The following is a 27,551-nucleotide window of genomic DNA, read 5'->3' as shown; positions in this document are numbered from 1 at the left end:
CAATTGCAATATTTAAGAGGCATTTGGATGGGTGTATGAATAGGAAGGGTTTGGAGGGATATGGGCCGGGTGCTGGCAGGTGGGACAAGATTGGGTTGGAATATCTGTTTGGAGTGGATGGATTGGACTGAAGAGTCTGTTTCCATGCTGTACATCTCTATGACTCTATTCAGGAATCAAGGATATAAAAGATTGTTCTGGAATCTACTTTGAGCTGACTGAAAACTTAGCTTCATTGATAAGAAATTGTTTAACCCCAAGTATCACAAAAGAGCTGCTATTCTGAAAAGAAGTGAAGACATTTTTGTGGAAATGGATCGAGGAAAAAAAAACTCACTCCGGAACTTGGTTACAGATTTAAATGGTGACAGATCAATATGTTCAAAATGAAAATTATCAAGGTGATTCTTCCTGCAAACTAAAACACATTCATCAGTTGCATGCATACAGATGGTAGTACAGTAAAACATCATATTGCTATTTTAATCTATTAAAAAGGATATTTGAGTAATTTTCAATATTTACTTTGTTTCAAAATGGATGGCCACGTAGTGAGTTGAACCTACTCAGCCAGATGCAAATTATGATACTGCAGTTCTGTAGTCCACTATATCCAGTCTTGAATGACGACAATCAAAAGCTAGCAAGAAACAGAGTCTCCATAATCAATGGTGAGGGAGCCCAGCACATCAATGCAAAATCAGATATTTGCAATTATCTACGACCAGAATAGCTGACTGGATCATTCATCTCAGCCTTCGCCTGACGTACCCAGCATCCAAGATGATAGTGTTTAGCCATTTTGATCCACTGAACGTGATACGAATGGTATGATTGCAGCCATTGTTAACATCCAGTAAGTCAGATCCTAGATACAAACCTGGTCTGATAGATCATATTCTGATTTGTATTTACGTTAACCCAGGGGCCTTTTGCTGAAACATAAGCATGCAAGACTGCAGACTTTGCTTTAACAATTAAAACAAAAGAATGAAGAAAAATAGAATAACAATTCAAACTATGTATAATATAATTTCAAGGATTTTTAAACACACAATCCCAAACCATTCCTTTATAAATTGAAAGGAGTTCTCCAGTCTGCATGGGCTTCCTCCGCATGCTCTGGTTTACAGCCAGAATCCAAACATGTGAAGGCTAGGTGACTGCATGCTAAATTGTCCCGTAGTATCCAGGGATGTGCAGGTCATGTGGATTAACCATGGTAAATGCAGAGTTACAGTGATGGTGGGGGAGGGTTGGGTCAACGTGGGATGTTCTTCGGAGATTCAGTGCCAACTCAATGAGTCAAATGTACTGCTTCTGTATTGCAGATTGTATGAAAAGAAATAAAACAAATTTTGCATTGTACCCAAAATATTCAGAAATCCTGAAGGGTTTATGCTCGAAACATGAATTCTCTCACTCCTCAGTTACTGCCTGACCGGCTGTGATTCTCCAGCACCACACTTTTTGACTGTGATCTCCAGCATCTACAGTCCCCACTTTCTCAAAGATAGAGCTCAAGCCCAACTCCAAATGTCCAGGTTGTCATTTCACTATAATAGATCTTTGCATCATAGAAATTGGTATTTTTAGATCAGACATTAAAATCACCTTAAGTACCATATTAAACTGAGGCCCCTCTGCATAATCAAGTAAACACAATAGATTTTATGGCACTTTATTTTAAATAAAAGGGAATTCTTGCAAGTGTCTAATTACCTCTCAATAACCTCATTTAACATTTCGAGAAGATTCTCATCAGTATCACACTGTTGTTTTGGACACTGCTGCAACAACCAATCATTTGAATTCACTTCACTGAATCACAGAATTGTTACAATGCAGGAAACCATTCAACTAGAATGTTACAACTTGTTGCCATTCTCTTAGCCTTTTTCTGTATCTTGGCACATTGTTTGATGGACGCAATCTAGTACCCTTTTTGAATCACACTTCTAAGCAGTCCCAGACCCAACAATGAAGAAATTTCTTCAGATCACTTTTGCTATATGTGCAAATCATTTTAAAATCTGCATCCTCTCAGTTTGATTTTTTAAACAGGAATAGTTACTTACCATCAACTCTACTCACATCCCTCAGGATTTAAAAAAGTTCCCTCAGATCTCTTTTTAACCTTTCCTTATTGAAATCAACACAATGTTAAGGAAAGGTTCCTACAGCAATATTTAGGAACACTACTTCAGTCTACCAGTTACACTGCTATTGTTGCAGTCTACATTCTTGTAGTTAACATTCCCACTTTAAGTACTCAGGAATGTTAGCATCTCTTGAATTTCAAAACTTTTCTCTCCCCCATACATCCTTCATACCAGCTGGTTTACCTATATAGTACATCGAGCAAAATCATTCAGCAGTAAGGCAACACTCTTCCTAACCAATACTACCACTCCTCCTTTCTCTTCTGGAGATCATGTACCTAAGAATATTTAGCACCCAGTCCTGCCTTTCCTTAAACCAAATCTTGTTATGATGTCTTGTTTCCACATGGCAATTTGCACCTGTAAATCCCCAAACTTTCTTACTATTCCTTATGGATCCACATACATGCACATTAACTGACTTAGTCTTCATTACTTTCTTCCTTACTCAGACTTCAACTATTGATTTTCTACTCTTTTATACAAGTACCAACTATCTAACTATTCTATGCATCCTGATATTCCCTGATGTTCTTAGTTCATTCATTGCTGTCAGATTAGTTTAAAATTGAGTACTGTATACAATTTTAGTTCCCTTAATTGGAGGAGGACATAATTGATTGGACACAGCTCAGCAGGTCTGTTACACTGATGCCAGAGATGAGGGATTTGCAAAGAGAGGTGGTGGCTTAAAAAAAGCAGGTCAGAGTCTAATAATATAGTAGTGAGTAATTAATCTCCCCAAAGTTTGGCCACCATTCCAAGGCGCAAGTCAGGAGCATGATGGATATTCCTCATTAGCCTAGATGCAAGCAGCCCCATCAATGCTCAAGAAGTTTGACACCATCCAGGACAAAGCAGTCCACTTGAATGGCACGTCCAGAAACATTAACTCCCTCTAAAACTGATCTATGAGATGCACTCTCGATATTCACCCAAAAGATCCTCAGACACCACCTTTAACTCATGACCAATTTGACCTAGAAGGACAAGGTCAGCGCACACATGGGAACATCACCTCTCCAAGCCAGTCTTGTAAATTTATTGCTGTTTCTTCACGGTCACTGGGCCAAAATCTTGGAATTCCCTCACAGATACAATTGTTAATCTATCTGCAGCATGTGGACTATAGTAGCTCAAGGCAGCAACTCACCGCCACCTTCTCAAGAGCAATAGAGATTGGTCGATCTAGCCAGTGTTGCCCACGTTCCACAAGATTCTAGGGAAAAAGAACACCAGAGATATACCATGCTTGTCAAGATTACTGGCAGGGAAATTTGCTAGTACTGCTCGGGAAGATTTAAACTAGTAAGGTGGGGGGCATGGGCCCAGGGAGATAGCGAGGAGAGATCAATCTGAGACAGGTACAGCTGAGAACAGAAGTGAGTCAAAACAGTCAAGACAGGCAGGGACAAGATAGGACTAATAAATTAAACTGCATTTATTTCAATGCAAGGGGCCTAACAGGGAAGGCAGATGAACTCAGGGCATGGTTAGGAACATGGGACTGGGATATCATGGCATTTACTGAAACATGGCTCAGGAATGGGCAGGACTGGCAACTGAATGTTCCAGGATACAAATGCTAAAGGAAAGATGCAAAGGGAGGCAAAAGGGGAGGGGGATTGGCATTTTTGATAAGGGATAGTATTACAGCTGTAATACTATCCCTTATCAAAAATACATCCAGGGAAGTTATTTGGGTGAAACTGAGAAATAAGAAAGGGATGATCACCTTATTGGGATTGTATTACAGACCTCCCAATATTCAGAGGGAAATTGAGAATCAAACTTGGAAGGACATCTCAGCTATCTGTAAGAATAATAGGGTAGTTATGGTAGGGGATATTAAATTTCCAAACATAGACTAGGACTGCCATAGTGTTAGTGTTAAAGGTTTAGGTGGAGAAGAATTTCTTAAGTGCGTACAAGACAATTTTTTGACACAGTATGTGGATGTACCTACTAAAGGTGCAAAACTTGATCTACTCTTGGGAAAAAGGCAGGGCAGGTGACTGAGGTGTCAGTGGGGGAAGCACTTTGGAGCCAGCAACCATAATTCTATTCATTTTAAAATAGTGACGGAAAAGTATAGACCAGATCTAAAAGTTGAAGTTCTAAACTGGAGAAAGGTCAATTTTGACAATATTAGGCAAGAACTTTCAAAAGCTGATTGGAGGCAGACATTTGCAGGTAAAGGCACGGTTGGAAAATGGAAAGCCTTCAGAAATTACATAACAAGAATCCAGAGAAAGTATATTCCTGTCAGGGTGAAAGGGAATGCTGGATGATTAAAGAAATTGAGGGTTTTGTTAAGAAAAAGAAAGAAGCATATGTCAGGTATAGATAGGATAGATCGAGTGAATCCTTAGAAGAGTATAAAGTAGGAGTATACATGTGGGAAATTAGGAGGGCAAAACGGGGACGACATGAGATAGCTTTGGCAAATAGAATTAAGGAGAATCCAAAGGGGTTTTACAAATACATATTCGTGGTTAGCACTGCTGCCTCATAGCGCCAGAGACCTGGGTTCAATTCTGCCTCAGGCGACTGACTGTGTGGAGTTTGCATGCTCTTCCCCTGTCTGCATGAGTTTCCTCTGGGTGCTCTGGTTTCCTCACACAGTCCTAAAGATGTGCGGGTCAGGTGAATTAGCTATGCTAAATTGCCCGTAATGTTAGGTAAAGGGTAAATGTAGGGGTACGGGTGGGTTGCACTTTGGCAGGTCGGTGTGGATTTGTTGAGCCGAAGGGCCTGTTTCCACACTAAGTAATCTAATCTAATCTAAAGGACAAAAGGGTAACCAGAGGGAGAATACGGCCTTCAAAGATCAGCAAGGCAGCTTTTATGTGGAACCACAGAAAATGGGGGAAGATACTAAATGAGTATTTTGCATCAGTATTTACTGTGGAAAAGGATATGGAAGATAAAGTAGCAAAATAGTTGGTGACACCTTGTAAAATGTCCATATTACAGAGGAGGAAGTGCAGGTGTCTTGAAACGGTTAAAGGTGGATAAATCCCCAGGACCTGATCAGACGTACCCAAAAATTCTGTGTGAAGCTAGAGAAGTAATTGCTGGGCCTCTTGCTGAGATATTTGTATCATCGATAGTCACAGGTGAGGTGCCGGAAAACTGGAGGTTGGCAAACGTGGTGCCACTGTTTAAGGACAGTAATGACAAGCCAGGGAACTATAGACCGGTGAGCCTGACCTCGGTGGTGAGCAAGTTGTTGGAGGGAATCCTGAGGGACAGGATGTACATGTATTTGGAAAGACAAGGTCTGATTCAGGATAGTCAACATGGCTTTGTGCGTGGGAAATCACGTCTCACAAACTTGATTGAGTTTTTTGAAGAAGTAACAAAGAATATTGATGAGGGCAGAGCAGTAGGTGTGATCTATATGGACTTCAGTAAGGTGTTCCACTAGGATCCCCATGGGAGGCTGATGAGCAAGGTTAGATCTCATGGAATACAGGGAGAACTAGCTATTTGGATACAGAACTGGCTCAAAGGTAGAAGACAAAGGGTGGTGGTGGAGGGTTGTTTTTCAGACTGGAGGCCTGTGACCAGTGGAGTGCCAAAAGGATCGGTGCTGGGTCCTCATTTGTCATTTACATAAATGATTTGGATGCTAGCATAAGAGGGGTACAGTTAGTAAGTTTGCAGATGACACCAAAATTGGAGGTTACCTCAGATTACAACAGGATCTGGGCCAATGTGCTGAGAAGTGGCAGATGGAGTTTAATTCAGATAAATGCAAGGTGCGGCATTTTAGGAAAGCAAATCTTAGCAGGACTTATACACTTAATGGTAAGGTCCTAGGAAATGTTACTGAACAAAGAGACCTTGGAGTGCAGGTTCATAGCTCCTTGAAAGTGGAGTCGCAGGTAGATAGGATAGTAAAGGCAGCATTTGGTATGCTTTTCTTTATTAGTCAGAGTATTGAGTACAAGAGTTGGGAGAGGCTGTACAGGACATTTGGTTAGGCCACTGTTGGAATATTGCGTGCAATTCTGGTCTCCTTCCTATCGGAAAGATGTTTTGAAACTCGAAAGGGTTCAGAAAAGGATTACAAGGATGTTGCCAGGGTTGGAGGATCTGAGCTACAGGGAGAGGCTGAACAGGCTGGGGCCGTTTTCCCTGGAGCGTAAGAGGCCGAGGGGTGACCTTATATAGGTTTACAAAATTGAGGGGCATGGATAGGATAAATAGACAAAGTCCTTTCCCTGGGGTTGGGGAGTCCAGAACTAGAGGGCATAGGTTTAGGTTAAGAGGGGAAAGATATAAAAGAGACCTAAGGGGCAACTTTTCCACGCAGAGGGTGGTACATGCATGGAATGAGCTGCCAGAGGACGTGGTGGGGACTGGTACAATTGCAACATTTAAGAGGCATTTGGATGGGTATATGGGCCAGGCGCTGGCAGGTGGGACGAGATTGGGTTGAGATATCTGGTCGGCATGGACGGGTTGGACTGAAAGGTCTATTTCCATGCTGTACATCTCTATGACTATTTACTACTGATATATCACAATGGCTTACTGCTCATCATTAGTAATATAGAGTACAAATGAAATCACATATTACTCTTCCTGTTGTCATAATTCTAAACAATTCTCAAATAAAAGAAAACAAATTAAAAAAAAGAAAATTGCTAAACTTCTCAGCAAGATGCCACCAGGATCCTGACGTTCATGATGTAATCCAAGAACAACCAGAATGAATATAATTTGGGGCTGTTTGCATCCAATTCGGATCTGCACTTGTATTTAAAAATGTGAAATTTACTTTTCTCGATGCTCTTTAAAGGACTGACACTATAAACACAGCCATATGTTTACCATCTCAATCTTGTGGATGAGCAAGAGAAACAAAATCTATCATATGCCAGACTTAGAAAAGTGCACTTGCAAAGTTCAACAATGCATCACATTCAACAATTCAAGAACTTACTCAGAAAACAATGTCTTAAAATCAATCCACTGCACTATTTGGATTTTATAGAAGTTTAACAAAATCCCAAGTTTATTACACTTGACATCATGACAATTTACAAGTAATTATTCTTCTGTATTATGCCAGTTTAGTCAAGATTTCAAAGTTAATTCAAATATTAGTATCATTCCCTCTATTCACAGAGATAGAGAGAGCGCGCGCAAGAGAGAGCTTCCACACTTCAGCAGCATAGAGGAAACTATTAAGATCAAAGAGTTTATTTTTGATCATGATACAAAAAAAGTGCAAATTTACAAAACCAAAAATGCGGAAGTTTGTGAAAATCCAAGTAGAACATAGAGGCACTCATCTCTTCATGTTATAATAGGTTATTTACATTTTACTACTCGATGATAGATTCTGCAGGTTGTAGAATGATTCAGAATTTTATCACATCATTTTATTACTCAATTATTCAGCATCTGTTGACCTGAAATGATCCTCATCCACTGTAGAATAGATGTGCCCTTCATTGCTCAGAAATTCTACTGCTTGCCTATATGGAAAGAAAATTGTAATCGTAAGACTTTGATTATTTAATTTAACACGCGATAGCCAGCTGAAAGTAACACTAACTTGATTGCAACGATGTTCATGTTCTTCAATGTTTTCCTCATGTAGTCAATGCTCATGCCTTCCTGTTCTCGACAGTTGCGAATCAAATTCAATACCTGAAAGGAACGCTTTGTTTTAGGTATCATAAACAAAAAGTTAGTTATTCTGACAAAGACAAGACATTTTGTTAAGTTTCAGCTAGCAATTTAAGGGGAAACTACACTTTATAATGCATAATAAGAGGGCTGATTGTTTGGCAAGTGAACTTGGAAACAATGCCATGTGGAACACACGGTTAGCAATGATTGGTGATTAACTGCCAGACTTAGTTTAAACTTCATAAAATGGACTCCACACATTTGAAAGGATAGTCAAATTATCTTTTTTTTTAAATAGCCTGGTTGAGAAATTGGCCACTGGGTTCTCTACCACTGTATCACAAACTTAGCTTTGCCAGTTAGTATAGACTTTATAGTATATTAGAAGATAAGGCTTATCACCAACTTCGTAAATAGGGGGCACAATATTTGTTCATTACATAAGCATTAAGTCAGGCATATCAAGGCCATGCTTCAGGATAGCGCGAATGCCCTGATCAGAGAATGTCTTATTACATGACCACACAAACTCACAAACAGCTCCAAGACAATCTCACATTTAGTCATGAAACATGCCCAGATTACTTGAAATTATTTTAGAAGCGCAAGGTATCTCACACGTGCGGACTACAGGTGAAACGAGCTGCTTCATTTAGTTACTCAGTACCAGCACAAATTATGCACACAACAAATGGAATGTTCAGATAAAAAGATATCCTACTTACCATCCAGATGAGTAACCTGGTGTATGAATTTTAGTGCAGATGTGATGCCAGGTTTGTCAAAGCCCCAAAGAGTGGTGGATCTCAAGAGATACCATATCCCTTTGGCTATTGCAATAGGCAAAGTACTGACTGTGTACACCCAACCAGATTACACTAGTAGAACTTGAAATAATATCCATTATCAATTGGATAGTTATTTGCTTGATAATTTGTGTGTGTAAAGAATAATGCTGATAATTTAGCATCATTAGTTGGGTTCAGTGTCACTGGGTGAAGATTTTGGAACTCCTTCCATAACAGGATTCTGGGGATACCAACACAAATTAATCTCAGCAGTTACAAGATGGCACTGACCACCACTTTGTCAAGGGTGGACAGGATGGGCAATACATGTTGGTCATCCAGCAACTACCACAAACCGTGCTTTCAGAAAAGGTTTACCAGGATGCTGTCAGGAATGGAGGGCTTGAAGTATAGAAATAGACTAAAGAATGGGACACTTTTTTCATTGCAACATAGGAGTTTAGCAATGACCTTATTGAGATTTATAAAATGAGGGACATAGATAAGGTGAATGTCAATGATGTTTTCAATAGGGCAGGAGAGTTCAAAACTAGGGGGCTTTTTTAAAAAAAAAGATAAGGGGAGAAAGATTTAAAAAGAAAAGAGGGGCAACCTTTTTGTTTTAGAAACAGTGGCTTGCGTGGACTGAATTGCCAGAGAAAGTGGTGAATGCAGGTATAATTACAATGTTTAAACAACATTTTAATAACTTCACGAATAGGAAAGGTTTGATGGAATATGGGTCACGTACCGGCAAGTGGGACTAGTTTAGTTTGGGAACATGGTTAGCATGGACTGGTTGGACCAAAGTGTCCACCTGCATGATATAGGACTATGATTCTAATAGCAAACAAAGAAATGCTGCTTTTACATTTAAGAATACCAGTTTATGATTTGTCCTAAGTACAGTTGAAATATTTTCTTAAAATGTCTTCTCCCAACACTCCCATCCTCCATAATACTCATGTTCTGTATTACCAGACAATAAGTCGGCAATTTCAATTTTCAAATGATAAAGTTTGCTTCTACCTTTTACAAAGCTTCCCATAAAACAAACTATTGCCCTTTTTAGCCCCCACAATATCGGGCACTTTTGTATAAGATTTGATGCAGTACAAAGCTTTTCCGTGTCACCTCAACTGGGTCTTTGGGATTTAATAGCATTAAAAATATATAGTCAAGCTATGAAAGGAGGTTTAAAATTTGAATCATTTCAAAATAAGGAAAAGGGGCTTATGTGAAATCCTGGACTAAACTGAAGATAAATGGTAAAGCACTCACTCGTGACTATAATCACTACAACAATCATATTGACTGATCACACTGGCAATTATTGTGACAATAGGTTCCTCCTTTAATGAGAATTCCCTTCAAACAATGGAGTCCACCACGAACTGGGTTGACATTGTCCACGGCTATCTGAGTTCACATTTTTAATTCACTTAATCATAGATGTACACAACACAAAAATAAGACCCTTCAGCCCAACTTGTCTGTGACAAAGAAATTTTCTTAACTTCACTGGTCCCTTTTGGCAGCATTTAGCCCATATCCCTTTAAACATTTCCTATCCATTTACCTGTTCAAATGTCTTAATGTTCTAACTGTACCCACCTCTACCATTTCCTCCAGTAGCTGGTTACCATCCACCCACCATACTGTGTGGAAGTTGCCACTCAGGTATCTTTTGAATCTTTCTGCTCTCACCTTAAATCTATGTCGTCTAGTTCTGCACTCTCCTACCCTGGGAAAAAGACCACAGCTATTTGCCATATCAATACCCCCCAATTTTATAAACTGTCATTAAGACCACCCCTCAGCCGCATATGCTTCAGCAAGGAAAGTCCCAAGCCTCTACTTGTTAACTCAAACCTTCCGGTCTCAGCAAAATCCTTGTAAATCTTTTTTACACCCTTCCCAATTTATTAATATCCCTCCTACAGCAGAGTGACTAGGATTGCATGCAATACTCCAAATGTGACCTTACCAATATTTTGTACAGCTGTAGCATGACATTCCAACTCCTATACGCAATGCTCTGATCAAATGAAGGCAAGCATGCTAAAAACTATCTTCTTTACCCTGTCTATCCAGAACACCACTTTCTGAACCTGCACTTTTACATCTCTATTTGAGAGAATTCCCAAGGTCCTTCCAATAACTCTAAGTTATGTCCTAGTTCACTTACCAAAATGTAATACCTCACATTTATCTGAATTAAATTCCATCTGCCATTCCTCGGCAGTGACAGAGCTGATCAAGATCCCATTGTACTCTTGGATAACCTTCTTCACTGTCCACTATACCACCAATTTTGGATTGTTCACAAACTCAAATCATACCTGATATTCTCATCCAAAATCATATTCATATGATCAGTAGTAAACCCAGCGCCAATCCTTGCAGCACACTGCTGGTTACAGCTCTCCAATCTGAAAAATAAACCTCTTCCACCATCCTCCGTCTCTGACCATCAAGCCAATTTTGTATCCAGTTGGTTATCTCTTCTTAGATTCCATATGACCTAACTGTATCCACTTGCAGAATGTAAGCATCATTGGCTGGGCCAGCATTTATTGCTCATCCTGGCTTGCCCTTGAGAAGGTGGTGAGCTGACCTCAAACTGCTGCAAATCATGTGTTGTAGGTAGACCACAACCTCCTTAGGAAAGGAATTCAAGATTTTGACCCAGTAATTTAAATTTTCAAAAGGTTCATAAATGACTACCATTAATGACCATGTAGCACATTTGATCAAAGTCGCAGATCTGAAACAATAACTTTCTCCATCTGTGGTTGCTGCCAGATCGGTTGAATATTCATGATAATATTTCAGCATCTGCAGTACTTTATTTTTGTACAGTTGCTCTTTTTAATATCTGCTAATGGCCTGGATGAATTTTGGCAATAAATTTTAATGTTTGCAATTAACACGACACGCAGAAATTTAGAAGACTGTGGAGAATGGTGACAAACTACATTTATCAAAGACCAGTGGGTGGAGATTCATTTTGATGAAATAAGGATAGCAATATAAATAATAGGGAAGAAGTTGTTTTGTGTGCTTTCCCTTATTGATCAATCATTGAGTACAGGAGTTGGGAGGTCATGTTACAGTACAGGTCATTGGTAATGCCATTTTTAGAATATTGCGCACAATCCCACCTACTGGAAGGATATTGTGAAACTTGAAAGGGTTCAGAAAAGATTTACAAGGATATTGTCAGGGTTGGAGGATGAGTTACAGGAAGAGGCTGAATAGACTGGGGCTGTTTTCTCTGGAAAGTCACAGGCTGAGGGGTGACCTTGCAGAGGTTTATAAAATCATGGGGAGCATGGATAGGATAAATAGAGACGGTCTTTTTCCCCTGGGTTTGGTGGGGGTGGGTGGAAATAGTCCAGAATTGGAAGCATAGAGGGGAAAGATATAAAAGGGACTTAAAGGGCAACATTTTGACAGAGCATGGTGCACGTATGGAATGAGCTGCCAGAGAAGTGGTGGTGACTGGTACAATTACAACATTTAAAAAGGTATCTGGATGGGTATATGAATAGGAAGGGTTTAGATGGATATGGGCCAAGTGCTGGCAAATGGGACTAGCTTAGTTTAAGATCTCTGTTCGGTATGGATGTGTTGGACCAAAGGGTCTGTTTCGTGCTGTACATCTCTATGATTGAAAGAAAGGGGATATATTTCCAAGTCTGGGTGGTGTGTGGGGCTTGGATGGAACTTACAGATGGCATCCTCATGTACCTGGTACTCCCATCTAGCCAGATGGTTGTAGTCTTGGAAAGTGCTAAGGATCTTCAGTGAATGTTTGCAGTGCATCTTGCAGATAGCGCACATGCTACTGAATGTCAGTGGTAGAGGGAGTGGACGTTTGAAGGTGTGGTGCCAATCAAGTGGGCTACTTTACCCTGGCAAATGAGACCAATGAAATAGAGGAAACTTGGTTGGCACGGACAAGTTGGGCTGCAGGGCCTGATATCTGTGCTGTGTACCTCTATGACCTGGATGGTGTCAGGTTTCAAGTGTTGTTGAAGCTGCACTCACCCAGTCAAGTGGGGAGTATTCCATTACACTCCTGACTTCTGTCTTGTCAATAGTGTAAAAGCTGAGGATTCAGAGGAATTACTTGTAGCAACATACTAGCTCTTGTAGCCTGGCAGTGCAGTTTCTGGTCAATGGTATCCCCAAGTATTGCTAGTGGTCAATTCAATGATAGTCACACCATTAAAAATCAAGGGCAGTTGTCATATCTTCTCTCACTGGAATGGTAATTGCCTAGTACTGGGTGGCGCAAGCATTACTTGCCACAGTGTTGCCCTTTGTACAATCAATAAACATCTCCACTTCCGACCTCATCATGGAAGGAAGTTCCTTGATAAAGCAGCTGATGGTTGGATCAAGGACATTAGCCTGAGGAATTCCTATAGAGATGTCTTTGAGCTGAAATGACTGACCTCCAACAACCTCCATCTTCCCATATGCCAGATATGACTCCAACTATCAGAGAACTCTCCTTCACCCCTAGGTCCACATTTATTCCAGTTTTGTTAGAGGCCTTGTTGTCACACTGTCATACGCAGCTTTGATAGCAAGGGTTGTGACTTTCACTTTACTTTTGGAATTCAGCTCTTTTGCACCAAGGCTATACTGAGGTCCTGGCAGAAACCAAATTTGGCATTACTTAACAGGTGCTGCTGACAGCACTGCTGATAACACTTTCCATTACTGATGATCTCCAGTAAACTGATGGGTGGTAGTTGCCCAGGGTGGATTTACCCTGCTTTGTGCATACAGGACATAGCTGGGTAATTTTCCATGTTGTTGGGTCAATTGTCAGTGTAGGTGTGTTGGAACAGTTTGGTTCGGGGTGAACCAAATTCTGAAGAAAAACTGTTGCGGGAGGAATGTAATCTGGGTCCAAAACCTTTGCAGTATCTAGTGTCCTCAATCATTTCTTGATATCATGAGGAAAAAATCCAAATGGCTCAAGACTGACATCAATAATAGGGGACCTTTGCTATAAGGATCATTAGCAAAATTTAAATTCAATTTGTGTCAATTAACATATCATATCCCATCCCTCGAATCAAACCAGCATACTAAATAGAATTATGTTTGAACGAAAAAGTGTCAAAAGTAGAATCCATTCTACTAACTTAACATTGCAATTAGAGAGATAACTACTGCTTTTCTCTTAACCCCATATAATAAACTTCAGATAAGACAATTGCACAATTCTTTCCCAGTGTGTTTTACCTGACTTTGTTGACTTGTTAGTCCATTCATCAATGCATCATTACCACCATATAATCCCATTGTCCCTTCATTTCGCATTGGGGTGTGCAAAGCTAGAGATCCTCCAGGTACAAGCTGAAGAAGAAATTATAGAAGTGAAACTCCAGAATACAGAGGAACCTCGATTATCTGAACGAGATGGGTGGGCACTATTTCGTTCGGATAATTCATTATTCTGTTAGATCGATTCAATGCCTCTCCTCTGGGACTCAGGGTTTTCTGTTAAGTCTGCTCCCCATTCAGGAGAGGAGACTGCATCACAACGCGCACGAGCCCCTGCCCAACAGTGGCCCCCAACTGCTCCCCAACCCCATCCAGCACGGCCCCCCACCGCACCCAAAGCCATCCAGCACCGCCCTCCTGCCAACCCATCCAGCACCAGCTCCGCACCTACTGTCTGAACTCTGTCCGCATCCCCGCCAACCACCTCCCTCTCTGGGGCAGCCGGTGTGGACACCGACAGTAAGACTGCTGCTGCCTTTGTGGGTTAAGTCTCCAAATAGCACGTGCATATACAGACAGACAACTTTTGACAAGTTTCACCACTGCCCTGTTCAGGACAATGTTAGAAAGAATATCTGGGGGGGGTAGGGGCAGGGTTCACCCCTATGTAGAACTCCAGGGAAAGTACAGGGAAAGAGAGTGGGCAGGAGGTCAGTCATTTGGAGATGGTGCCCGGACTCCCATCAATGTCTAAGACTGTTCTCGGCAGAATTTCAGTGAGCTGAGATCATTTTTAATCATCAGAACCAAAAGACTGAGGATTGAAATATCTCTGATGCAATGTTTCTATCACAACCTCGAGATCTCCTTTGGACAATTGATATTCGGATAACCGAAGTTCCTCTGTACTGCTTCATTAGATTAATGACGACTTTTCCTAGGTAAGTGGTGTAAAGTTTTAATCTTGGTTGAACTGAAAATTCCTTTAATTTTAACGGCTGTGAAAATTGAGAAACAATGAAGCTCAAGAGTGAGCAACTTATGACCAATTAGCTTTTGCTTATGTCCATGCCGCGGCTCTTCCAATGATCTCCACTTCACCCGAAGATACTGATTTGATTTGTCATTCACATGTTTTGGAAGCTGCTAGCAAAGCTGCTGCTGCCTTTTCGCAGCAGAGAGCAGCGGGAGCTGGGCGGAAGTTCAGGCGGAGCGCAAAGCCGGTCGGGAAGGTGAGTGATTACTATTAGAGTGGGTGTGTTCTAAACCCCAGGTCCTACAAAGTAGGGTGCCCCTCCCTCCCTCCTCCTCTAACCTAAATTAAGAGTCCACTGGCTTGTTACAAAACGAGGGTCTAAGGAAGTTTTTAATCAAAGAGTGAGGCTTCAGCTCAGGAGTCTTTGAAAAGGAGGTTGAGTGAAGTGATTACACCACAGTTGAAGAGGGTGAAGACATGACTGCAAATGTGTTGCTGGTCAAAGCACAGCAGGCCAGGCAGCATCTGCAGAAGAATTCTCTATTCCTGAGATGCTGCCTGGCCTGCTGTGCTTTGACCAGCAACACATTTGCAGCTGTGATCTCCAGCATCTGCAGACCTCATTTTTTACTTGAAGACATGACTGCCCAGCTGGTTCAGTGCACTACATGCTTGATGTGGGAGGTCAACGACTGTGTCTGGCTCGTACATGTGCGGAAAGTGTGTGCACATTCAGCTATTGACCGAGCATATTGCAGTGCTGATGAAAGAACTCATCCGATGAAAGAACCTTAGGCTCATCCGAGAGAACGAGATCTTTCTGGACAAGACGTTCAGCGAGGTTATTACACCAATCATGCCAGAAGAGAGCGGACGATGAGGAAGGCAGAGAGGAGACAGGTGCAAGAGACCCCGGGAGAAATACCTGTCAGGAACAAGTTGAAGCTTTTGGGAACAATGGAGACTGATGACACCGCCAGTCTGCGAGGCGACCAGGTCTGTCAATCAAAAGTTGGTGCAGAGGCAGAGCGGAAGAGTCGGACATCACACAGAGCCGTGGTAATAGGGGACTCCATCATGAGAGGAACTGACTGGGGTTTTTGTGGCAGCAGACGGGATTTAAGGATGGTGTGTTGTCTTCCTGGTGCCAGGGTGAAAACATTGCGGACAGAGTGCAGGAAACCCTCTAGGACGAGGGTGAAGAGCCAGAAGTGGTGGTACATGTCGGCACAAATGATGTTGGGAACAAGAGGAGGCACATACTACAGCGGGACTTTGGAGAACTAGGAAGAAGGCTGAAAAGCAGGATGTCCAAGGTGGTTATCTCTGGTTTGCTTCCAGTTCCTCGGGCTGGTGAGGCCAGAAACAGGAAGATAATGGACTTTAACGTGTGGTTGGGGAACTGGTGCAGGAAGCAAGGATTTAAGTTCTTGAATCACTGGGATACATTTTGTGGCAAACATAAATTCTACAAGAGAGATGGTTTGCACCTTAATAGGTTAGGGACAAGCATTCTGGCAGGCAGGTTTTCTACTGCAACACCGCTACATTTAAACTAAGTAGCGGGGGGAGGGGACAAACTGGATGTATAAAAAGGAAAATGAAGGGAAAGTTAGAACAAGAGAAGTCAAGAAAGACAACTGTATCAATGAGGCAGAAAACTCGGAAAGGGATCATGCTGCAAGGTTGAGTAGAATAGGGGTTGATGGGAAGGGTGAACTGTAACAAATTAAAAAACTGTATATGAACGCACGAAACATTAGAAATAAGATGGATGAGCTTGAGGCTCTTTTGAAAGTTGGCAGATACGATATTGTGGGGATAACTGAGACGTGGCTTCAAGTGGACAGGGCCTGGGAAATGAATATTCAAGGCTACACGTGCTATCGTAAGGACAGACTGACGGGCAGAGGGGGTGGAGTGGCCTTATTGGTAAGGGAGGATATTCAGTCCCTTGTGCCGGGGGGACCTAGAGTCAGGGGATGTAGAGTCAGTGTGGTTAGAGCTGCGAAATACTAAGGGTAAAAAGACCCTCTTGGGAGTCGTCTACAGGCCCCCAAACAGTAGTCCGGATGTCGGATGTAAGTTGAATCAGGAGCTGAAATTGGCCGGTGGTAAAGATGTTACTACAGTTGTTATGGGGGATTTTAACATGCAGGTAGACTGGGAGAATCAGGATGGTATTGGACCTCAAGAAAGAGACTTTGTGGAGTGCCTCAGATGGATTCTTAGAGCAGCTGGTGCTGGAGCCGACCAGGGAGAAGGCAATTCTGGATCTAATATTGTGTAATGAACCAGAATTGGTCAGAGACCTCGAAGTGAAGGAGCCATTGGGAAGTAGTGACCTTAATACAATAAGCTTCAATCTGCAATTTGAGAGGGAGAGGGTACAGTCGGAAGTGACAGTACTTCTGTTGAATAAAGGGAACTATGGAGATATGAGGGAGGAGCTGGCCAAAGTTCAATGGTGCAATACTTTAGCAGGGAGGACCATGGTGGAACAATGGCGGATATTTCTGTGTATAATGCAGAAGTTGCAGGATCAGTTCATTCCTAAAAGGAAGAAAGATCCCAGGAGGCGGCATGGGTGGCCGTGGCTAACGAGGGAAGTTAAGAAACATATAAAGTTAAAAGAGAAAAAGTATAACATAGCAAAGATAAGTGGGAAAACAGAGGACTGGGAAGCTTTTAAAGAACAACAGAGGATTACTAAGAAGGAAATATGCAGAGGAAAAATGAGGTACGAAGGAAAACTGGCCAATAATATAAAGGAGGATAGTAAAAGCTTTTTCAAGTATGTGCAAGGCAAAAAAATGGTTAGGACTAAAATTGGGCCCTTGAAGACAGAAACAGGGGAATATATTACAGGGAACAAAGAAATGGCAGAAGAATTAAATGGGTACCTCAGATCTGTATTCAATGGGGAAGCCACAAGCAATCTCCCTGAGGTAACAGTGACTGAAGGACCTGAACTTAAGGGAATCTGTATTTGCCAGGATTTGGTGTTGGAGAGACTGTTAGGTCTGAAGGTTGATAAGTCCCCGGGGCCTGATGGTCTAATCCCAGGGTACTGAAGGAGGTGGCTCGGGAAATCGTGGATGCGTTGGTGATTATTTTCCAGAATTCGAAGGATTTGGGATCGGTACCTGAGGATTGGAGAGTGGCTAATGTTATACAACTTTTTAAGTAAGATGGGAGAGAGAAAGCAGGAAATTATAGACCAGTTAGACTGACCTCAGTGGTGGGAAAGATGCTGGAGTCTATTATAAAAGATGAGATTACGGCACATCTGGATAGTAGTAACAGGATAGGGCAGAGTCAGCATGGATTTATGAAGGGGAAATCATGCTTGACTAACCTTCTTGAATTTTTTGAGGATGTAACTCTGAAGATGGACGAGGGAGATCCAGTAGATGTAGTGTACCTGGACTTCCAGAAAGCTTTTGATAAAGTTCCACATAGGAGGTTAGTGAGTAAACTTAGGGCGCATGGTATTGGGGGCAAAGTACTAGATTGGATTGAAAGTTGGTTGGCTGATAGGAAACAAAGGGTAGTGATAAACGGCTCCATTTCGGAATGGCAGGCAGTGACCAGTGGGGTACCGCAGGGATCTGTGCTGGGACCACAGCTTTTTACAATATATGTTAAGGATATAGAAGATGGTATTAGCAATAACATTAGCAGATTTGCTGATGATACTAAGCTGGGTGGCAGGGTGAAATCTGATGAGGATGTTAGGAGATTACAGGGTGACCTGGACAAGTTAGGTGAGTGGGTAGATGCATGGCAGATGCAGTTTAATGTGGATAAGTGTATGGTTATCCACTTTGGTGGCAAGAACAGGAAGGCAGATTACTACCTCAATGGAATTAATTTAGGTAAAGGGGCAGTACAGAGAGATCTGGGTGTTCTTGTACACCAGTCAATGAAGGCAAGCATGCAGGTACAGCAGGTAGTGAAGAAGGCTAATAGCATACTGGCCTTCATAACAAGAGGGATTGAGTATAGAAGCAAAGAGGTGCTTCTGCAGCTGTACAGGGCCCTGGTGAGACCACACCTGGAGTACTGTGTACAATTCTGGTCTCCAAATTTGAGGAAAGACATTCTGGCTATTGAGGGAGTGCAGCATAGGTTCACAAGGTCAATTCCTGGAATGGAGGGATTACCTTACACTGAAAGACTGAAGCGACTGGGCTTGTATACCGTGGAGTTTAGAAGGCTGAGGGGGGATATGATTGAGACATATGAGATTATGAAAGGATTGGACACTCTGGCAGCAGGAAACATGTTTCCGCTGATGGCTGAGTGCCGAACCAGAGGACACAGTTTAAAAATATGGGGTAGACCATTTAGGACAGATGAGGAGAAATGTCTTCACCCAGAGAGTGGTGGCTGTGTGGAATGCTCTGCCCCAGAGGGCAGTGGAGACCCAGTCTCTGGATTCATTTAAGAAAGAGTTGGATAGAGCTCTCAAAGATAGTGGAATCAAGGGTTATGGAGATAAGGCAGGAAGCGAATACTGATTAGGAATGATCAGCCATGATCATATTGAATGGCGGCACAGGTTCGAAGGGCTGAATGGCCTACTCCTGCACCTATTGTCTATTGTCAAAGCGAGCACTTGTTGTCCATCCTAAATGGCCTTGGAGGGTGGTGAGCCATCTTCTTGAACTGCTGAGGGATGGGGGAAGGGGAAGGGGAAGGGGAAGAGAACAGAATGCAGAGTAGAAACAGGCCCTTTCGGCCCAACTAGTCCTCACCGACCCTCCAAAAGGAGTAACTCATCCAGTCCTACTCCCTTACTCAATATTTACCCCTGACTAATGCACTTAAGCTATACATCCCTGAACACTATGTGCAATTTAACACGGCCAATTCACCTAACCTGCACGGCTTTGGATTGTGGGAGGAAACCAGAACAGCAGAGAAAACCCATGCAGACACTGGGAGAATGTGCAAACTCCACACACAGTTACCAGAGGCTGAAATCGAACCTGGGTACCTGGTGCTATGAGGCAGCAGTGCTAACCATTCAGCCACTGTTGCGCCCTAGGATAGACACACAGTGTTGTTCAGAAGGGTTTTGCAGCACTTTTGGACTAGCAACTTTGAAGGAATGGCAATATAGTCTCAAGTCAGGATGGAGAGAGACTTGGAAGGGAATCCTGCATGGTGCAGCACTTCCATGCTCCTACTGCCTTTGCCCTTCTATCTAGATGATGTGTGTTTGGAAGGTGCTTTCAAGGGAGCCTTGACAAGTTGCTCGTGCATCATTTAGATATAGCACACTGCCACCACTGAGTGCCAGCAAGGGAATGAGTGAATGTTTACAACAATGAATTTAGTGCTAACCAAGGGGGCAGCTATGACCTGGATGGTGCAGAGCTTGAATGCTCCTAGAGCTGCACTCATCCAGGCAAGTGGTGAATATTCTATCACACTAATGATCCACTTTTGTCAGGAGCCCCGAGGCCACCACCCCTCCAGCATGACGACAAATATCCTCCCCTTTCAGCATTCTTAACCGGCTGCTCAGTCTATGGCATTCTGCTTCTATCTCCAATTACGAATGAGCCGCCAGAGGAAGTGGTGAAGGCTGGTACAATTGCAATATTTTAAAGGCATCTGGATGGATATATGAATAGGAAGGGTTTGGAGGGATATGGGATGGGTGCTGGAAAGTGGGACTAGATTAGGTTGGGATAGCTGCCGGCATGGATGAGGTGGACCGAAAGGTCTGTTTCCATGCTGTACATCTCTACCACTCTTGAATATTTGTAACAGTTGCTGTCCTTTTCTAGCTGGACTCTTGTACAATTACGCAATGCAGCACAATTTCTAATCTTGAAACACACATTAGCTGAATCCTATCAGAACATTGTTCCAAGTATTTAGCTTTGTACTCACCGGTGGTTTGTTTAACAGCAAGTGAGCCTGCACCACCTCCAACATGTGAGATGTTAACTCATTCATGTCTTCCAAAACCATGATTTTAAAAGCTACCAAGCTCTTCTTGTTCTAACAATTTAAAGTTACAGTCAAGTTCAAGATTAGAATTGACTTTCATGCAGAATCAAAAATTACAAATGAATCAGTAAATAAATTATTAGTGTAACAAAAAGCTGAAGCGTTACAGATAACATGTAATTGTTCTATTTTAATAGATACAAAAGACCGACAAGATTTATTTTGCTTAAAATTTCAAAAGCAGAAACTGCTAAAATCTATAAATGACTATTCCATTAATTTTTAAATTATCTACATACATTAGTTTTTTCCTCCTCAGCTTAGTTCTTTTCTCTGGACACAGTGAATGCCAAATGTTCAGAAATAAGAAAATCAGGGACACGTTCAACTTACAGTTCTATAAACTGCCACACTGGATAGTTTCTAATGACATGGTATACACAAAGCAACTTAAAAAAAATCATTGAGTAGTACTTATTTAAAAAAAGCACTAAATTGTTAATCAGGGAAAGTATTTCAGATAGCACATTTTCCCTCCCAATTAGTTATATAAATAAACATAGGCTTTATATTTTAACAGAATACCATTCCATTTAATTTGTGCATTAAACAAAAACACACTGGGGGAAATATAGCTTTTTATAAATGATTCTAAATATGAAAACGCTAATTTGGTAAAATATAAGAAGCAAATGTAATGAGACAAAACAAAAAGATATGTCTAAAGTGTCAATGCCTTGTGCAAATGCATTGCATCAATAATGTGTATACCTGGAATGATCGGAGATGGCCAGCCACCTTTACATAGCTACCAGGAGGAACAACAATATTCTCACTTCCAGCTTCCTGTATTTAAAAAGGTTAACACTGGTCAGAAAATTAAAAGTAGATTCAACTTCAAACAGTCAAAGTAAAATGCAAATCTGAAAGAAGTTAAAACAGATGTATGAAGTTAAAATTATGTCATAATATCTGTGGAGAGAGAAAAAAATTGACACTTAACCTTGAATGATTGGCACACTTAAAACAGATTTGTCCAGAACCAAATTCGGTTTATGCTGAATAAGTTATAAACACTGAGAAACAGGAAGTAGTCAAGGACAGTCAGAACTGAAAAGGTGGGAGTTATCAAAAGCATACTCTCACCAGCGATACAACTTGTTCACTAAAGCAGACCCTAAAGTGCTTTGGCAGTAGTGGAACAGACAACAGTATCTGTTTGATAAATCTTTTAAATGTTTTTAAAAGAAAATACATTGAATTTGGTTTTATTCACTAAATCTCCAGTGGTTTTATAACATTAAAAATTCCACATAAATCCAAGTTTTCCTGGAGGTATTATGAAGATGTGGATGTACCTTTAAGAGAGTGAAGGACTTGGCAAGTACACCAAGTGCTGGAGAATTTACAAAACATTTGATTCAGAACGAACAGTACTTGCTGAGTTGCTGTGAGACAAAAACAAATTGAAATTTGGTCACTTTAAAATATATCACAAAAAATATCAAACTCCAATCCAATTTGAATTGAGTATATTGACCATCTTAAAAGCCAATGACACAACTCAATGCTTTGGGGGCACAAGACTGAAGAAAATTGAACAGTTGAGAGGAGAACTACCAAGCCCAGCAGGTAAACAGACTGCTTTAAAAATATCTCTCAAAAGTACCTTTTCGATCAGTAACCTGTGAAGTAGAAATTCCTGAGAACAAGAGCAGCACAGGAAGATCTAAACAGAAGCACAAAAGCTGCCTCATTGAGATAAGAAGTGTGGTTTTGTAAATCTTAATCAGGAGTTTTAACCAAACTAGGATTATAGAAGGGAAGGTAAAAGCTAGGTCAGAGGAAGAAATTGTAAATAGTGGTTAATTATTCTCATAATACTTTAAGAAATAAAGTCGTTAAATTTTTACGTTAAATAGTTCTTGGCCACTCGGATTTTTACAGACTAATCTCCGGCATTGCAGGTAAGACTTATCAAGCAAAGCATTACCAAAGACAAAAACGTCAACTGAAAATCAAATTACATAAATAACAAATTGAAAGGTTATGAACACAAGAACTGAATCAAAGCCACACTGACAGATTTGTGTTGGGAACAATGGAGGAAACTCGAGCATAAACAATAACATGGACTAGTTGAGTCATGTGGACAGTGTGGAAATCAGCAGAAAAGTGTATTTTATGTTAAACAGCATTAAGCAGCACAGATAGTTTCAATGTTGAAGTCATTTTAAAAATGCTTAATCTTCTTGTCTAGAGCTGCAAAAGCTAATATATGGCGTTACAGAAGTCTTCAGGATTCAGAGTTAAAATATTTAGCAATAGGTGTTCGTTGAACTGAGTTTAATAAACTTAAATTTATGATCTTTACAAGAGACTCACAGGGTAATTTAGAAGGTAGTGGATATAATGTGGAGCTCTGTAGTGATCTACTAAAGTTACCTAATCATTTAAGAACAGAATTTAAAGTGTTATAAATGCAAGTGAAAATAATCAACATACTAAAGCAAAAACATAACTTTATGATTACAAATCATATAAATCACACTGGGTCTTGCAAATTAAATGCAAGGCCTTTTCAATTTGTCAAAGTAAGAAAATGGCCGTCTTGATTAGAATGGCAAAAGAGAGTTGAAGTTTGTAAAGTACAATGAATTAGATTCTCAATTTCAGACGAGTGAACACAGTCACTTGACAGGGTTGAATTAATTGTAGAAATAGATATAAATACGTAATATCAATTGCACAAAACTAAATTATTCCCACGTACAAACATCAAATGCTCTTTCCAACAATGAATTTGAACTACACAAACTAACAAGCAGATTGAAACGCATTTACATTCTGTCCAGAACTAAACATCTGCAAAACAACATTATAATTGAAAGGACTGACAGAACACAACATACTTTTACACAGAACATATACACTTACTAAATCCAAAATATAGCTAATTTTGGGCTCCAATGAGGGCTTAATTTCCTAATAGCCCCTGCAAGTCTTAATTTCCGCTTTGAATGGCAAAAAACAACAGACCACACATGCTATTTTTAAATATCTGGAAGGCCCAGCCATCAGAAACATGCTGTAGGGTTGTGGAGGTCATGGACTGGCATGAAGACTAGACAAGTCAGTATGAAAGATATAGGATATTAGCAAATCCTCTCTGGTCACCCAGTAATAGGAAGGATGTTATTAAGCTGGAGAGATTTCAGAAGAGATTACCCAGGATGTTGCTGGGTATGGAAGGCTTGAATTATAATGAAAGCCTGGATAAGCTGCGACCTTTTTCACTGGTGCACTGCAGGTGGCAAAGCCATCTTATAGAAGTTTCTAAAATAATGAAGGATACAGATAGGGAAAAGACATTTCCCATTAATTCTAGGATAGGAGATTTCAACATCTGGGGCACATTTTTAAGGTGAGAGAGGACATAGATTTTAAAAAAGATCACTTTTTAAAAGAGGGTAGCTCGCATTTGGAATGAAGTTCATGATGAAGTGGTGGATGTGGATACAACTACAATGTTTAAAATACATTTGAATAAGTTAATGAACAGAAAAGGTTTGAAGAGATATGGGACAGGAACAGGCAGGTGAGACTAGTTTAGTTTGGATGATGTTCAAAATGGACTGGTGAACCAAAGGGTCTGTTTCTGTGCTGTATGACTCCGATTCTGTAAGCCACTTTAATGAGTCTGGTGGTCAGCTGCAGGGGAAAAAATAGTTTCATCCAAAAAAGGGCTCAGCTGCAATAGACCTTGAGCAGTCAGGGATCAGAAAATCCTGGGAGCCAGTAGGTACAGCTGCTTATTGGAATTACAGCATTTTAGTAGCTGTTTAGAGCCCTGGTGGTAATATTACAGGGCTAGTAATTCAGAAGCCTAGACTAATGTTCTGAACATGAGTTTGATTGCCTCCACAGATTTCAAAAGCTGAAAGCAATTAACGAGACAATCCAGAACTAAAAACTAGCCTAATGGTTACAAAGTAACCACTGCTAATGGTCATGAAAAACCCATCTAATTCAACAGGAATAAAAATTTAACAACTTTACACTTGACCCCATACCTACATTGTGTATTCTAAAGTGCCTTTTGAAACACAAAGTCTCAACACCAGGTTACAGTCCAACTGCATTATTTGAAATCATGAACTTTCAGAGCTCCATCAGGTGAAGTTCACTTGACAAAGGAGCAGTACTCCACAAGTCTGTGAATTCAAATAAACCAGTTGGACTGTAACCTGGTGTTGTGACTTCTGACTTTTGCCACCACAAACCAGTACGAGCAATTCAACATGGTCTTCTGAAACGGCCTAACGAGCCACTCAGTTGTAGAACAATTAGGGATCGACAATAAATGCTGCATTAGCCAGCAACGTCCATATTCTACATATAAGGAAAAAAAAGCTAGAAAGCAAATAATAATTCAGTGCAGCATTGGATGCAGATGAACGATATTTGCTGGTATAGCGGAGATATATTGGAGCTTGCAAAAACCTTTAGAGAATCTGTTGTAAAGCTAAAATTGTGCTCATGAATGAGAATGTGCTAGTGTGTGGTCTAAAGTATCAAGGAGGGCAAGGAAAGGAGAGTGAACTGCCAGGACGTTTTGAAATTGATATAGGACAATGTAGCAATTTGAAGGAGCTCGAAAGCTAGATTTGTGCAATTTGAATGATTTGTTGAGTTTTAAATTAAATTTGGCAATTTTGTGTCACTAATGTTTGGGGTAAGTTGCTAAGAAATCTTCAGGATAATCACACATGCTATTTTGATATACTGAAATGAGTCTGTTACCCATATTTACTTCATCAATTCTGAAAACCAGAGTACACATTCTATACCTTGAAAGTTGTGTTACCATTCTAACTTTATATAGTAGAATGGATTGTTGTTTGTTAAACCCTGGAAACCCATGGCTTTATTCTTGAAGTATCTAAGATTTCAAACATTATCTACACTTAAAAAGTGTTCCTGGTCAATGATGAAATAAAAATTTGATAGCATCATCAGGGATGACAAGATACGTGAAAAATTCATTTACTTACATCAGTATCTACCCACTGTCTTACATCCATAGGGGGTGCAGTCATATCATCCAATTTGTACAAAATGTTTGTTGGTGCTTTTTCTGCATCTTTGATCATGCCAACCACAGTTACCTAAGAAAATGAAACATCTCTAAAGTTCAAATGTTAGAAGAAATCTACTATAGAGATAACAAAACAAAAGCTATATGTTGTTATTTATAATCAAGGAATGTTTTATATACTAAAATCTCAATCACATTCCAGAGCTCCCATACCGCATGTCACAGAAACTTGAGGGTGCACACATGAGGATCAATGGTCGGCACAACATAGTGGGCTGAAGGGCTTGTTCTGTGCTGTACTGTTCTATGTTCTAATAGGGGCATTAGGATAGCCACAAGCAAAAACAGAAGCTGCTGGGAAAGCTCAACAGGTCTGGGAGCATCTGAAAAAAATCAGAGCCATCGACCCTTCAGAGCAAATGGTAGCTCGGAAAACATTTTAAAGCTTGGATTTAGTCCCATTAACTAAAGAGATTCTAAATTGGTTTATATTTTCTTTTGTCTTTTTCTCTTAAAAGAAAAGAGCCCCAGAAACACAGCAACAAAGAAAAAAAAAATAAGGCAATGTCTTCTACTCCGGAGAACTAATTCCTTCGACAAAGTACACTGGCCATGGCCGGGCAGCTCAGAATCAGTCCCCTGAACTGAGGAGATTCTAATCTCCTGGTGAAAACATATATTGTTTTTATTCCCCAGCAGCCATGTCGTGTGTGTGTAGGTGGAGGGCATAGTAAAGAACAACAAGTGCATAAATCTTTATTCATATTCCACCACCATGAAGGAAACACCCAAGTGACCAGTGAGAAACAGTGCCCTTCTCAACAAAAGGAAAGGCTGAGTGACCAAAAAAAAAGGATGGGCAGGAATTAAATCAAAATACAAAGGGGGACTTTTTTTTTAAAAAGTGTTGGTTTATATGAAGATAGGTTATGGGATGAAGTAAAGAGTAAACAATAGGTGGAAATAGAGCCCAAGGAAAGAGAGAAGCTGTTGACTAGACAGCTATTTACTGTCTGAGCCAGATCATTATCTACTCCTTTGTCTATCCAACTGCTCTTCTTTTATTGGGCTCTGTCCCCAAATATTGTTTACTCCTTACTTCATCTCCAACCCTACCTTCTGCATAAAATACCAACATTTTCCTAGCTACCATCAGTTCTGAGGAAGGGTCACCAGACCTGAAATGTTAACAGATTTTTCCATCTTTTACTTATAAATGGTGTCCAACATATCCTCCCTCATTAACACCTGAAGGAGCTGATCTCTAAAAGCTTGTTTTCAAATAAACCTGTTGGACTATAACCCAGTGTTGTCTGATTTTTTAACTTTGTCCACTCCAGTCCAACACCGGCACCTCCACTTCACAGATGCTACCAGACCTGCTGAGCTTTCCCAGCAACCTCTTTTTTTTGTTTCAGATTTACAGCATCTGCAGTCCTTTCAATTTTTATAAAGTTAACTACAATCCCATTTCTCCGGCAATACACTTAATAAGTGTACTTTTAAAATACTTAACTACTTCACATTTAACAGCCATTAAGGCTTCAGAGACAATCTTATTTTGGGCATTTCATATCCAAATAACCGCATACAAACCTTTCTAACCTCTCCCTTGCAACTGTACAATAAAAGCACTGCTGAGGAATAATAGTCAAAGCTTTTCA

At 40.7% G+C, this 27,551-nt stretch overlaps 1 protein-coding gene across 1 annotated transcript in view; it reads right to left on the bottom strand.

Moving 5' to 3' along the window:
* Positions 1-7,355: 7,355 nt before the first annotated feature.
* rpa2 (replication protein A2) overlaps positions 7,356-27,551 on the bottom strand; it is a 38,097-nt gene continuing 17,901 nt past the window's right edge. Inside the window, exons 4-9 of the mRNA XM_060847372.1 lie at positions 25,844-25,957; positions 21,561-21,635; positions 20,730-20,840; positions 13,865-13,978; positions 7,735-7,829; positions 7,356-7,654 (exon numbers count right to left, since the gene is read on the bottom strand). Coding sequence (XP_060703355.1) covers positions 7,570-7,654; positions 7,735-7,829; positions 13,865-13,978; positions 20,730-20,840; positions 21,561-21,635; positions 25,844-25,957 — 594 coding nt within the window. The 3' untranslated portion in view covers positions 7,356-7,569. The remainder of the gene's footprint in view (positions 7,655-7,734; positions 7,830-13,864; positions 13,979-20,729; positions 20,841-21,560; positions 21,636-25,843; positions 25,958-27,551) is intronic.

This window comes from Hemiscyllium ocellatum, chromosome 30 (genome assembly GCF_020745735.1).
Source record: "Hemiscyllium ocellatum isolate sHemOce1 chromosome 30, sHemOce1.pat.X.cur, whole genome shotgun sequence".
Classification (NCBI taxonomy): domain Eukaryota; kingdom Metazoa; phylum Chordata; class Chondrichthyes; order Orectolobiformes; family Hemiscylliidae; genus Hemiscyllium; species Hemiscyllium ocellatum.
Note: the sequence above shows the minus strand (reverse complement) of the source record. Positions and strands in the feature narration are given on the sequence as shown.